Source organism: Gymnodraco acuticeps, unplaced genomic scaffold (assembly GCF_902827175.1).
Source record: "Gymnodraco acuticeps unplaced genomic scaffold, fGymAcu1.1, whole genome shotgun sequence".
In the NCBI taxonomy this organism is placed as follows: Eukaryota; Metazoa; Chordata; class Actinopteri; order Perciformes; family Bathydraconidae; genus Gymnodraco; species Gymnodraco acuticeps.
The window spans coordinates 1,888,813-1,903,523 of record NW_022992090.1 but is presented as its reverse complement, the minus strand read 5'-3'; the positions used below and the strand labels follow the sequence as shown (position 1 = coordinate 1,903,523).

The window sequence follows — 14,711 nt, the reverse complement described above, 5'->3', positions numbered from 1 at the left end:
TCCTGTGAGACTGTACCCAGGGCACAGCAGCCAATATTGCCGCTCAAAGCAGCTTGATTCGGCGTTACACTGTGTGTGATTGGTGGATTTGTGTGTCAGTCAAGGACATCTCGGCCGGCCGGCAGCCATGTCGGTCTGAAATGACCAATGGACACTCTAGAAATCTAAGGACCTACCCACCAATAAAAAAACATATAACAGGTGTCTCCGATCAGTTTCAGTCTTTTAGTCTGTGAAGAAGATAGAGAAAATGACTCGAAGGAACTTTACCGTTGCGGACGCGCTGGATTTTATTTTCGCGAGCGGCAGTGAAGAAGATAGCTCATCAGAACCTGAAGGCTTCGACTCTTCTGAAGAAGAAGAATACAGGGACAGCAGGGATCCATTTGAGGATGGGTAAGTGTAAATATAACTTGTAGTGCATTTGCCTTTTTGTGAGGAGTACCGCGAAAATGAACAATAGATTTATCAACCTTTTTATTTTCCCCTCATGAACTTTTTCTCGGGACAAAATAGACTCTTGATTAGTAAACGTTTACTCTGTGTAAATATTATTTATGTGTAAACGTTATTTTGACATGTATAAGTAAGGTTACATGTGTAGATGAATAAAAAGAATCATTTATTCGTCCCACAACGGAGACATTTATAGACATGTATTTTATTTGATCATACTGTTCTGTACAGATGAGACTTTGTCATAGACTTATTTACATGTGTGTCTGTGATTATTTTACCGTACTGTTCTGTAAAGAAGAGACTGTCATATACTTATTTACATGTGCATTTGCCATTTTGTGGGGAGGAGCACGAAAATGAACAATAGATTCATCAGCCATTTATTTTTTTCGTCATGAATTTTATCTTTGGACAAAATAGACTCTTGATTTACTCTGTGTAAACTTTATTTATGTGTAAACGTTATTTTGGTGTGTATAAGTAAGGTTACATGTGTAGATGTATGAGATAATCCTTTATTTGTCCCACAACGGAGACATTTATAGACATGTATTTTTATTTGATCATACTGTTCTGTACAGATGAGACTGTCATAGATTTATTTATATGTGTGCCTGCCATTTGTGGGGAGTGCTATGTAGTAATGGGGAGTACAATACATAGGTGTGTGTGTGTGTGTGTTGAACTTCGTAATAATTATTGTCCCACAATTTGTATTTGTTTTACAGAGAGGTTTCACAGCTGCCTGGGCCTAGCAGCCCACAGATGACATTTATCCAGGAGCCTCCAGCTGTGCCTGCCACCATGTTGAGATCTACCGTGGATCAAGGGCCTTCACCACTGCCATCCCCACCAAGGACTAGCGGACCAGCATCACGACAGCTGCCTCCATCTCTGCCTGCGACAAGGTCAAGATACACCTCAGCTCCACGACAGCCACAGCCATCACCATCAACCCGGACAGCAAAGAGGTCTCGTAGAGCACACGTACCTCCCACACAGCCACCAGCTGCCCATGCACCATCACCCCCACCTGCACAGCAGCCAGCTCCACTGTCTTGGAAGACAGGCGAAGACCCTGACACTGCTCCCCCTGTCTCCAGGTTTCAACCTGCTCGCACACCCGGGCCACAGCTCAGCTCAACAGTATCAAACAAAGCCCTTGACCTGTTCAAGCTGTTCTTCAGTGCACTAACAGTACAGACACTCTGTACCAACACAAACAAGCGGGCTGCACAGGAGATGGGAAAGGGTAAAACCTACAAATGGACTGACTTGACTGTAGAGGATTTCTATAAATACATGGGGCTGCTTCTATACATGGCCCTGCTGAAACTGGACAATGTATTGGACTACTGGAGGCAGGATCATTTTTTGTCAGTGCCTCTGCCAGCACAGGTCATGTCGCTTGACAGATACAGGACAATATCCTGGAACTTGCATCTCAGCGACCCTGATGAGGATTTCCAGAACGACAGCAAAAAGGGCACACCCCACCATGACCGACTGTTCAGATTGAGACCCCTCATGGACACCATCAAGACTGCGTGTAAGGCCTTTTACCATCCCCATAAATACCTGGCTGTGGATGAGAGGATGGTTGCCTCCAAGGCTAAGACTGGAATGACCCAGTACATGAAGGCCAAACCAACCAAGTGGGGATTCAAGCTGTTCGTCATAGCTGATTCGAGGAATGGCTACACAATAGACTTTTCTGTTTACACTGGTAAAAGCGACATCCTCTCCGGACATGGCCTGTCGTATGATGTGGTAATGTCTCTGGTGCAGGCAGGTTACCTCGGAACAGGTTACCATATTTACATGGATCATTTTTACACCAGCCCGAAGCTGTTCAAGGCTCTCCATGCCCTAAAGTTCGCTGCCTGTGGGACCTACAGAGAGAACCGCAAGGACTGCCCAAGGCCACAGACTAACGCCCTGACAAAAAAATCCAAAAGAGGCTCCATAAGATGGATCAGGGTGGGCCCACTGGTATTTGTGAAGTGGATGGACAACAGGGAAGTAGCTGTCTGCTCCACCATCCATGAAGCATACTCTGGCAACACCGTGCAGAGAAGGCAGAAGCAGAGAGATGGCTCCTGGACCCGAGTAGAGACCCCCTGTCCCACACCTGTTGCTGAGTACAACGCACACATGGGTGGAGTTGATCCGTCAGATCAGCTCATACAGTACTACTCTTCAAAGCACAAGACCATGCGCTGGTACAGGAGCCTGTTTTATCATTTCCTGGACATTGCCACTACAAACAGCTACATTATGTACAAGGAAGTCTGTCTGTCACAACAGAAGAAGCCCATGACACACAGAGCATTCATGGAGGAGCTGAGTGCTGAGCTCTGTGGCAAGCCTGTCCATACACCTCCTGTCCGGGCACCTGCAGCTCATCTTCCTGTGCCCATTGCTGATGTCCAGGCAGCAAGCGACAGGGCCACCACAGGTCGCAGGGAATGCCAACATTGCTACTTTCAAGGCAAGAGAAAAGACACACCTTGGAAGTGCAAGCAGTGTGATGTTGCCCTGTGTGTCTCACTGGAACGCAACTGCTTTGAGGCATGGCATGAGAACTTAATCTGAGTGAAAGTCCATCATCTTCTCCCGCTTATCCATGGTTGGGTCGAGTGGTGAGGGAGTGTTTTTTACAAATAGTTGAAAAAAAGCTCTGGTGTTCAATATTGTAACAAGTGTGTATTTGCTGTTTTTATTTGTATGTATAATGAATAGTTGGTTGAAGGAAAAAAAGTTCTGATGTTCAATATTGTAAATAGTGAGATTTTGCAGTTATATTTATATACATTGTTGGTATTATAATAAATTGTTGGTTGAAAAAAAAAGTTCTAATGCTCAATTCTTTTTTTGTGTACACATCACATGAAGCTTGGTATGTAAGTCATTATTCAGTCCTGATATATCTCAGTCCCTGCTGTGGTGAAAGTAGAGTGATTGACAGCTGTTTTATTTTAATTTATAAAATGTCATTTTAGACATGAATAACACATTTATATACAGTATAATTCAAATATGTCACTACTTTTGTAATCCTAAGACTTTGGTAACCAAATCTAAAACACCAAAACAATTCGATCACATGAGTACATTTGTGTTTTCACAAGAGTTTTGAAGATTTTCCGAAAATCGGATGTCAAATGTTAAGCTTTTGAGCTACTTATCTCATCAAACAGTGCTCTAAGGTGAGTCATTTGCATATATAGCAATACTAGAGATTGTCCTGAACATTTTGATATGTAACACATGTGCCATGTTAGAAGAAATACATTTAAAAGGTGATTTAAGAAAACATCTAAAAATCGAGAAAATACCCTTAGACTCCAGAGGGTTAATACATCTATACAGCATCATTATAAAGAGTATTACTGAAACCAAAACATTATAAGGTCACCTGACACTAGATTTGCCAAATATTTCATTGTAAAGAGAAAATATAACCCCTACGCAACAACAATGGAGTTTTTGTTTATGCTGTTAATTCAGTTTTTACACCTGGAAATACTACGATGTTTGCAATATTACCAACAAATATCAGTACTGTCAGGGAATGATATGCCCTGCATGTCTTCCTTCGCCCTCTGACGCAGATGCCCAGCCTTGAGCAGCCGTTATCTTTGCATTTTGTTGTTGTTACCCATTTATGACCGGGCAACTCTCCGTCAGAGATAGTTATTGTTGTGGGACACCTGGAACACATCCTTCTCAGGGTGGAGATGACCTCGAGCCATAAGCGACAACAAATGTGATTCAGTGTCCGCAGCTGTTTAGTCTATCTATTGAAGAATGTTGATTATTACACTCTGAACTAGTTAAAACCTGGAACTACAGGAGGGTGCTTCAGAATTGATTGAGGCATCTCAACCGTGTGGTCGGATCGTGGCCCGTGACATGTCTCGTGAATTCTCCGGCCGAAGCTCCAAATAACCCGTCAGTGTTTGCCATCAAAGCTCCAGCTCTCCTCGTGTCTCTCTGAGTTCTGACTCCAATTGCTTCAGAAGTTTCCCCCACAAGTACCAGTACCAAAGAGTTGTTACAATGTCACATTAAGAGAAACAAATCAAATACATCACAACCATTAAAGTATGTGATAATGACGGATCTCTAATTATAAGAGTATGATGCCGTGATCTGATTTATTGAAATGATGAAGTTTCACCCTTTATTCTGTGCCTCTACATTTCCAGAGTCTACATTTTATAACTAAATCGTTTATTGAGGTCAGTCTGTTACAGTTCTCTTCCACACAATTCAGATGTGTAAAGAGCTTTCTACAAATGTCTCAGTTGAAGATCTTGGCTGATCTGAGCAGCTGACGGTCTCTCATCTGTGTTTGGACTTACTGGCCAGAGCCTGCATGTTAGCTGGGCCCCCCCACACCATCCCAAATACGTCCTTCTCTGTCCTCAGAGCCTCAGACAGGGGGAGCTCTCTCCCTGACAGCACCACCTTCTTCACAGCCTGGATCACTGGGGCAGGACCCTTTGTGTAGACACTGAGCCAGTTCTCAGCCCGCTGCAGGGGGGTGCCCGTCCCCTCCCCCTGCAGGACTTCCTCTGCCAGTCCAATCTGCAAGGCCAGTTCTGGATCCACTTTGACAGCACCTCCCAGCAGCTTCAGTGCATTCTGGCTTCCCACAATGCGGACAAGTCGAGCGGCACCGCCCCAGCCGGGGACCAAGCCCATGTGTTTATGTACAAACTGGATCACACTGCCAGGTGCCATTAACCTATGAGAGAGATGACAGACACACGTTAGATTATTATCAGCGTTTAGATGAACGCTGATATAAATGTACGTATTCACCTGAAATCGCAGGCAGTGGTGAGTTCTGCACCCCCTCCCAGAGCTCTCCCCTCCACCAGAGCAACAGAGATCATAGGCAGCCTGCACTGAGGACATTCTTCTGTAAATGTACTGAAGTGGACATTACATAACAGCTAAACTCCAACTCTTGTAAGCTCAGACTGGTTGCTGCTGATTTAGTCGGCGTTGTCCTTTGCAAGACATTAGAAAAAGAGAGTCCTTACCTGAGTAGTCTTGTAAGAGTATTCTGCATAAACATACACATCTTCATCCCATCCTACAAGGAAGAAAAAAACATTCTGTAGTTTACATCCATGAGACATAAAGATACAAGTACAGAGATACAGGCAAACATTGCAGCAATAAACAGACACAGCAAGTATTTGAACGAAAAACTCCTAAAGATAAAAGAAAAAAATCATATCTGAATCATTCAAATTCAATAGTATTGTCAACATTAACCCAAATGGCTCATTGTACAAAGATAAATGTGGGTTAATTGTACAGTTTATCAGTTATTTAATACTTGAATTGTCATGTATATATTTATTATATACAATATATATAAATTGTCTTGTATATAATGTGAAATATTAATAAAATATGTCACTTTGTCCGGGGTTGTCCGTTCAATCAATGGTTTGAAAAAAGGGTACTCGTAAGGCAAAATATTTAAAGTCACTGCTTTAAATCATGTTGTTGCTGGGCTACCTGTGGGTTGGTTAAGGCCCTGACAGCGTTGAGGTCTGATCCAGAGCAGAAGGTTCCTGAGGCACCCTGAACTATGAGGCCTTTACCGTCTGTCCAGCCCTCCAGCTGGCTCACCCTCTCCTCCAGATCCACCATCATACTGCCTGAAGAAAAGGTGACAATATTGAACTGGGATGATATGTCATTTGTTTATGATTGTGTGCAAATGAGTTTAATCCAAATCTGCACTAGTAAATCTGAGAGGAAGTGTTAATGCCCTGTCATGTTACCGGAGAAGGCGTTCATGCGGGAGGGGTAGTTGATGGTTAGCACAGCGAGGCCAGACTCCTGTGTGAGCAGCTCAATGGAGCCTCCAGGAAAGGCCTGCAGCTTCTCTCTGATCTCCTCCTGCTGGAAGCCATGGACGCTGGAGTACACACAGCCCCTGCTCTGTCTCTGCAGGAACCTTATAGGAACAACATTCAAAAAGTTGAATTATATCCTGTCAATTGCAGTTCATCTATATGTAGATCCATCACTTACACGGGAATAAAAAGAGAGGAAATGTTGTTCTTTACATGATCAGATGTGTGCTTGAAGCTAAATGATACATTCATTCAAATCAGACTGAACGTGCAGGTGTAATTGCAGTATAAATAAATGGTATGCAAAACTGCTTAACGGAAATCATACTTGTGGTGCTCGTGACTGATGAATACTTAAAATACACTCCCTCAGTGTACCGGTTTGTACATCAGCCTGAAGGGTCATGGTACAGAGCCACACAAACAAACGTGTAACCCTGAGAATGAAACAGCTCAGATTTGGACTCATTGTAATCAGGTGTCAGAATTAAAGATGTATTACTTTTTTATAGATTGATATTTCACAAATCCAAGCGCCTGAGAAATGCATTTTGGTTATTAGACTTAATGTTTCTCAGCTTGGTAGATTTAATGTTCCTTTATTTATGACACTGTTTACCATCACCTGCGTGGTAATAAACAATGCTGACTAGACTCCCTTACCTGGCCCAGGCTCCACGGCTGCCCCCCAGGAGATGCTGCCTCACAGCACACAGAACCATCCTGAAGCAGAATGCAGATGGTACAAAATATGGGTTTAAATATGTGGAGTCCTTTTGTCACAAGATATAGAAGCTTTGAAAAAAAGTATACATTAAATTAAAAATGTATATACAAATATTTATATAAAACTGACTGGCACTTAAATCAAATATAAAGTGCAGTTTCCTACTGTTCAGTGTAAGAATGAAATGCTGCATTGATATAGAAGCATTTGAAAAGTAATAAGAATTCTTAACATGCTGAATACTATATATCCGAATCAAATAGAAGAAACACTGACATTCAATAAAAATGTGTGTCCTCTCACTCCTCTGACTGCTGACACTATGAACTGTCTAACATCCAAACTAAACCATTTGTAACCAAAACTTTATTTGGGAACTACAAGGTGTAAGTATTCATTTCTAACTTAAATGTGTAGGCCACTAGCCTACTCATCCAACGAAAATCGGATACAACTCATACATTTCGTAAGACATATTTAACATGACACCATAGTTTAATGATAACAAACCACTGAGAATCAAAAGACTCGAACACCAACCTTGCTGACATTCGCCTGGTGTCACTCTGAAATTCGTCCCACCGGAAACTAGAGCTCTTCGGAAGAAACTAATTGAAACACACATGTAGTTTCTCAAAGTCCCCACAGGGGGGCGGTATAATACCAAGCAGAAAAAAACAAAATATCAACTCTTGCATTAAAGGAATTACATGTATCCATTATGTTTTCGTGCTACATGGACCATATACATTCTACACAACGCACTACAAATAGAGGCTTTCCTTTATGCTGCAACACGAAAGTAACATTATTATACATCATTGGCCAATGCACTGCACAGAGAGCTCTGCTCTTTGTCTGTCACAAGTGTGTAAACACAGACTACTGTCTACTGGCTCTCACACATGTCCTTATTCAGTTGTATTGACTGTGGGATTAAAACAACGCCTACGAGTTATAATACAGTTTTGGCAAAGGGCAGCTGACATTTATATTAACGTAGTCACATTTGTCATCACTATGCTGTGTCTGTGTTAAGATAAGACATCAAAATAACATTTTCTTTGGCACAAGAACTAATACATATTTAATATTACACATACTGAATTTTAAAAGTCATGTTACTTTGGTAACTTCCAAGTCTTGTCAACAAAAAGTCAAACAAAAACGTGCTATGGGATTTTGTCTCATCTGTAGCCAAGCCTTATCTAACCGGACTGAATGTCTCTAAAATGAACATAATAGGTATTATTTTCAAAGATGTTAAATGTTGTAATAATATCAAAACAGAGTTCACGATTAGGAGGCAAGCAAATTCACCCATACTTTTGAATTATGGGCAATAGTTGAGTTCTAGCTTTGCACTTTTGCCATTACCTCCTAACACGTAATATCATCCCAAAAAAGGGATTTACATTGTTCTAAAGGTTAGTAAAAAGTGTGAATTGCTCTGAGATCGTAGTACTGTGCAAACACAGACAGATATAAATTGCCACAGACTTGAAGGTCCATACTTATTCTGTGTATAACCAATGCATCTGTGTACATTCTGAGGTTTGTTGTATTTGGTGATATATAATGTACGTGTGATTACGTGTGTGATTATTACGCGTGTGATTATACGAAGACCAAAACATATTCAGGAAAAGGAAGGTAAATGTGCCAAAACAGAGGGAGGATGAGACACTTCCTGTCCACTAATCTGATCTATGGTAACTTGGAGCATATCCATTCTTCACCTCTATCCACACATCCTCTAACTGTATTCACAGCCCTGAAGATATTTGTGAAAACATACACACACTGAGCATTCCAGAGAGATGCTCAAAAAAGGTTGAGCATTTGAATCAAATTAGAAATACAAATAGAAGTCCTGCATCTAAAATCTTCAGTAAAAGTACAAAAGTAATAGCATCATAAATCATAATATACCTAATGCACAAAAATCATCATGCATCAGGGCCAATTTCAGGTGCATATAAATATATAAATACATTTCACCGATGCTTGTTCAGTTTTCAACAACCACCCCTAAATAAACACTTACAGAATCATCTACTTTGGAAGGAAATGGTTACAATAATACATGCAAAAGATTCATTCATGTTAGATGTTTTTGGACATACCCTTAAAAGTGTAATTATTTACTAGCTATTCAGACACAGTGAATCCTTACATTTGACCCTTCATTATGAGTGTGTAATAACCAATCAGAGGGATTTTTCCCTACATGGGTATCCTTGTGGAACCAAACTCATTCATGACTTACTACAGACATAACAGGTCAAGGATACAGTGTACAGTATCCAAGACTGTCAGAAGTCCATACCTCGCTCTCTGGTCTATTTAAAAGAGGGGAAGGAATTCAAAAAGGTCGGTGGGATGCATCCAAGGCAGGCATTCCAGACACGCTGACTATTCTTCATGCTCTGTACAGCACTTTAAGCTATAGGTCAGCTAGCCGGCAACCTGTCTCCAAATATCAGGCTTTCATTTGCATACATAGTATTTCTAAAGTCACCCACAAGTGTGTATAAGGGATTATTTTACTACAAAGTATTTTATAAAATGTAATTCCCAAAGCCATTATCTCACCATCCATGCCCACTTCCACTCTGCACAGCCCTTTCACTCATTCTGATTAGAGTCAGCCTTCTGTTTTATAATCTTATATAATATACCCGGATATCAGCGATCCAGCTGCAGACTCCAGCTGATAATGGAGGCCTGTCTGAAATAACAGCCTGTGTGTGTTCCAGTCATAGACTGTATATATAAAGGTTCCAGTGAGTGGGCGTGCGGGTATGAGGCCTCTAAAGTGATGCATCAGGGTATGGATCGATATGCAGCTGTCCGGGGCTCCACAGGAAGTCAGGGAATGTGCTGCAGTCAGCATGGCTCTATACCAACTTACCAAGATAAGAAAGCACACACACACACACACACACACACACACACACACACACACACACACACACACACACACACACACACACACAACACACACACACACACACACACACACACACACACACACACACACACACACACACACACACACATACACACACACACACACACACACACACACACACACACACACACACACACACACAGATGCAGATAAGTGCCAGTGAGGGTCTATTTCAGGGCAGGAAGAATGGCAGGTTGGCAGGTGCCAGAGACTCTCAGGGGCCTGGAGGTTTCCTGAGAGGAGCAATAGAGAGCTGGGGGGCAGAGGGCCAGCGGGAGACATTTCGAGGGCCAATGAGTAGGGGAGACCAGGGACAGTTGCAACACTTTTTGGGCTTTTCCCCAATAAGTAAAAAACTATTTACAATAGGATAGCCATTTTGCTATACATTATCAATATGTCAGCTACTGAAACAATATATTTAAGATGTTTTATGAAATAAGTACAGGTTGGCAAATGTATTTTTTTTTTAAACTCAACTGTTACAACTGTCCTTGTGTACAGGGACAGTTGTAGCACATGCCAGGCACGGTTGTAACATGTTAATAACGGTTACCTTTTTCACACCACATGACAACAAATAGGGAAAGCTGTCAAATTCTAAGGCAACAAGATTTGAATGGGGTTTCACACATCCCCCAACAAACAATGAGCAGGATAACAGATAACACACACAGCATCATCCTCTGTGAAGGATTAAACTGTTCTCTGAGAGGTGCTTCTAGCTTAATTATGTGGACCTACCTCCTTTGAGCTGAGACCATAATATAAATCAGCTGCCTCCATCAGGTAGTCTCTCAAAAGCATCTCCTGCTCTGTTGAGAACACCTTCTTTGGTGTCCAGTAGCCTACTCTTTGGGGTGTTTGTGATCCCTGACTCTCCAACCTCAGCCTCTTTGTATGGAACCGGTACAGGGTGACATGGCATATATCCAGGGACTTTGCCACTTCCCTGAAGGATTTGTCCTTCTCAACTTCATTTGAGGCCCTCTGCAGCAGAGCAAGTGGCACTCCCCTGTCTGTCTTCCTCTTTCTGACATTTGGCATACTGTAAACACACACACACACACACACACACACACACACACACACACACACACACACACACACACACACACACACACACACACACACACACACACTTTAGGCCTACTGTACATTATTGTATTCTGTTTAGTTTTACAGGGACAATGCACACCAATCAACAATACAACTGTATGCTTGAATGAACTGATCATTCAAGCAAATTAGCCATCATTGTAAATGTGCCATGTTACAACCGTCCCAGGACCACCAGTCTTGCTCCACCCCCTGTGAACCTGCCTGATTGCTAGCTTGACCCATATTTAGCTAGTTATATTTGTAGCTTACAAAACAGTGATTCTAATAATACTAGTTTGGATTCCTAGACATTTGAACTCAAGACAGTATCCAAAAAATACATCATATATATATATATATAATATTAATATTTTACCTCAGAAACACACTTTTGCTGATATCTTACGCGAGAAATTCAAACGTGGCTCCTTTTTTCTTAGCGATCTTACCATCTAACTGCGCATGTGCAGAGTGAGTTTCATCACTCTAGCTTGTTTGTGATTGGAGATATTGAAGGTGTTACAACCGACCCGTGTTGCAACTGTCCCTGGTCTCCCCTACTTTTCCAGCAGCAACTGGGACATGTTGAAAGCAACTCACAAAGCAAAACCAAGAGACCATGTACAAAAAGTAAAAAAACATACTTAAATTCATTCGTAAGGAATCTCATGTGACCCTTATCTCTGTGTGTGACCAAATATGATGAGTCTGTTGGGCCTTGCACTGCAGAGAGGCTTGAGGGCCGAGCAACATTTCCAATGTATACTGACACACACTAAGGAAGTATCACAAATGATGTCCAGACATTAGTCAACAACTAAAACTGCTAATTAGAATTCCTGTGGATAGTATAGTGAGTGAACATTTAAAGATAAAGTGCATATTTGATACCATAGCTGGGAAGAAATCGTATACCAAAAGGGATATTTACTCAAACTAGTTTATTAAAAACTGAAAAAGTCTCAAAGATCATTCCTAAGTGATCTAATATGACTTCAATGTATTTTGACATGAAAAGAAAATATTCTGAAAAGATAATGACTAAAAATGTCGAGTCATGTTTGGCCATTAACTGCAGAGTCATAGTGCTAATGATTACTTAGAGATTCTTTGGAGGCCAATCAAGCATTACTATGTGTACTGAGGAAACAAGTAGCCAAAATGTAAATAGATTTTTAAATGATTTTACTCAAGGTTGTAAGAGGATGAGTATAAAAGTCTTATTAGCCCCTTGTCTCTGGCTGAACCTACAGTCCTATATTTGCAAGATAAAAGACAGATTGCCCCATAAATTCTTTCCTGTGTTATTGTGTTTTTCAGCAGCACTGGAATCAAAACAGTTAGTACTGGTTATATAAATGGTTTGAGCATCTGGAAATCTCCAGACTTGACCACAGGCCAGTCCTGGGAGTCCAGGCTGCTGCCCGGCCTTGACACAGGGAAACAGTGTGAGACAGCCAACACAGCGCTAGGCATCAGAGAGAGGATGACAATATTTATATTTATATCAGCGCCAGGGTAGGATTTCTGGCACCATAACATTGTCGCACCTGTTATTTCCGTCAGACATGTGGGTGCCAGGTTTCAGGGTGAGGGGTTAGGTGTCCGTGCCGCTCAGGGCCAAGGATGTGTAAGCTTGCGTGTGTGTTCATTTGCATGTTTATGTAAGTGAGTGTGTGTGTGTTGAAATGTGATTTGTTTTCCAGACAGCGCAGGAAAAATATGAAAGACAGGTATTTTCATAGAAGCGAAGAGTTACATGAATAAGTAAAACGGTCTTCATTACACCAAGTTTTCTTGGGGAACAGAATGCATTTATGGAGGAATACATACGCAGACATCAAACTCTATCAAAGTGATGGAGCCATCAATCTGACATCAGGAGATTAAAGTAGCCAGACAGACGTTTGGTTCTGGTGCTTCATCTTAGCGAGTACTCTTCTGGATGTAGAAATACTTTGTGTGCCATGTTTGATTGATGTTGAGAACTTATTTCATGACAGTCCCTATTGTAGGATAAGGGTTGAAGAGGCCTGCAGCAGTGGCACAGTTTAGCATATAGTTCTAAACTTGGCTGAGAAGATCCTGCATATTGGGGCTGAACATCCAACTGTGAAAAATGTGGTACTGCACATTGGAACAAATTATGTTGTGAAACAACAGTCAGAAGTGCTGAAAAAAGACTTTAAATGTCTGTTGGAAACTGTCAGCTCTCTAAATGCAGAGGTGTTCATCAGTGGCCCTCTACCGCCAGTCAGAAGAGGAGTGGAGAGATTCAGCAGATTGTTTGCACTGAACACCTGGCTTTCAACTGTCTGTACTGACCATTCTGTCCATTTTATTGACAACTTTAACTTTTTCTGGGACCGCAGACATCTTTTTAAGGCAAATGGAGTTTGTCTGAACAAATCAGGAATGAAATTGTTTATCTCTAACGTATTCAACTGCCTACGTCATCAATCTGTTCCCTTTGCCAAGGACAAGCAACAAGAGGAATCAAAACAAGAGAAAGACACAACACATCGCGCAGAAAACCTTGAAAATCTATCACTGCACCCGCCTGAGGAATGTCTTGATTATGGGAGACAAATGGAGGAGTCTCCACCGCCCTTCACCCCCCCTATCACCTCTGAGGATACTCCTCCTTCACCCCACAGCTCTCTCTACTCTCCGTTCACCCTTTCACCCTCGCCCACCCTCCTGGAGATCGCTGAACACATGAAGGAGATACAGAGGGTTGGCACCGATTCCTTCCTGGAGTTCAAAGACCAAACTAAGGCGATACGCAGGGTTGGCAGCATGTCCTTTACCCCCGCTCCTCAACGACGCCCACCACAATCACTGCAGAGACGCGCACCATCTCCCCCGTCTTCATCACCGTGCCTACGTCAACCACCTCCCCCCCTGGCAGCATGTCCTCTACCCCCGCACCATCTCCCCCGTCTCCATAACCGTGCCTACGTCAACCACCTCCCCTCCCTTCAAGAAAGCATCTGCAGTCTCCGAAGCCTGATAAGGATGTGTGTGTACAAAACGCAGCGAACTCTTACTGATATGTGCTGGGTCCAGGCTCAAGGGCGTATGGCACTCTCAACTCTTTCCAGGACATGTCGGGGCCCTGCCTGCCAGTAGCTTTGCCGATATCTGTGTTGATAGGTAATAGATTAAGAGCGGTGAATCAGCTTAGACACAGGAAGCGCTCAAAAGTTTGTGTGAGTTTATCAAATTTAGAAGTGATTCCATGTCACCCACAGCTTGTTACAAAAAACCTGACTGATAGTGTGTTTAACAAACTTAAACTAGCTTTATTAAATGTCAGGTCTTTGGCAGGTAAAACATTTTTAATCAATGATTTTATCACTGAGCACAATTTCGATTTTATGTTTTTAACGGAAACATGGATTGAACAAAATAACAGTGCAGCTGTTCTTATCAAATCAACCCCTCCCAACTTTAGTTTTATGAGTCAGGAAATAATGCATAAGAAAGGGGGTGGAGTTGCTATTTTGTTCAATGATTCCCTTCAATGCAGGAAGACATCTTATGGGAACTTTGCTTATTTTGA

At 42.0% G+C, this 14,711-nt stretch overlaps 1 protein-coding gene across 2 annotated transcripts; it reads right to left on the bottom strand.

Annotated features, from left to right (window-relative positions):
* Positions 1–3,809: 3,809 nt before the first annotated feature.
* echdc1 (enoyl CoA hydratase domain containing 1) lies at positions 3,810–7,643 on the bottom strand. Of its 2 annotated transcripts, none has more exons than XM_034202651.1 (7): positions 7,612–7,643; positions 7,008–7,067; positions 6,270–6,445; positions 6,001–6,143; positions 5,514–5,566; positions 5,290–5,400; positions 3,810–5,212 (listed from the first exon to the last, which is right to left on the bottom strand). In XM_034202651.1, the coding sequence occupies exons 1-7, from the start codon at positions 7,620–7,622 to the stop codon at positions 4,807–4,809; spliced, it is 960 nt and encodes a 319-aa protein (XP_034058542.1). In that variant the 5' UTR covers positions 7,623–7,643; the 3' UTR covers positions 3,810–4,806. The 2 variants fall into 2 exon arrangements, with proteins under 2 accessions (XP_034058542.1, XP_034058543.1); XM_034202652.1 differs by having other exon boundaries at positions 4,807–5,212; positions 5,290–5,370.
* Between the last annotated feature and the right edge of the window lie 7,068 nt (positions 7,644–14,711).

Excerpts from the sequence above, each read along its gene's own strand:
- echdc1 (XM_034202651.1), bottom strand. Across the intron at positions 6,446-7,007 it reads AGCCGTGGAGCCTGGGCCAG|GTTCCTGCAGAGACAGAGCA; the intron begins GTAAGGGAGTCT and ends TGTTCCTATAAG. Across the intron at positions 6,144-6,269 it reads CCGCATGAACGCCTTCTCCG|GCAGTATGATGGTGGATCTG; the intron begins GTAACATGACAG and ends CCTTTTCTTCAG.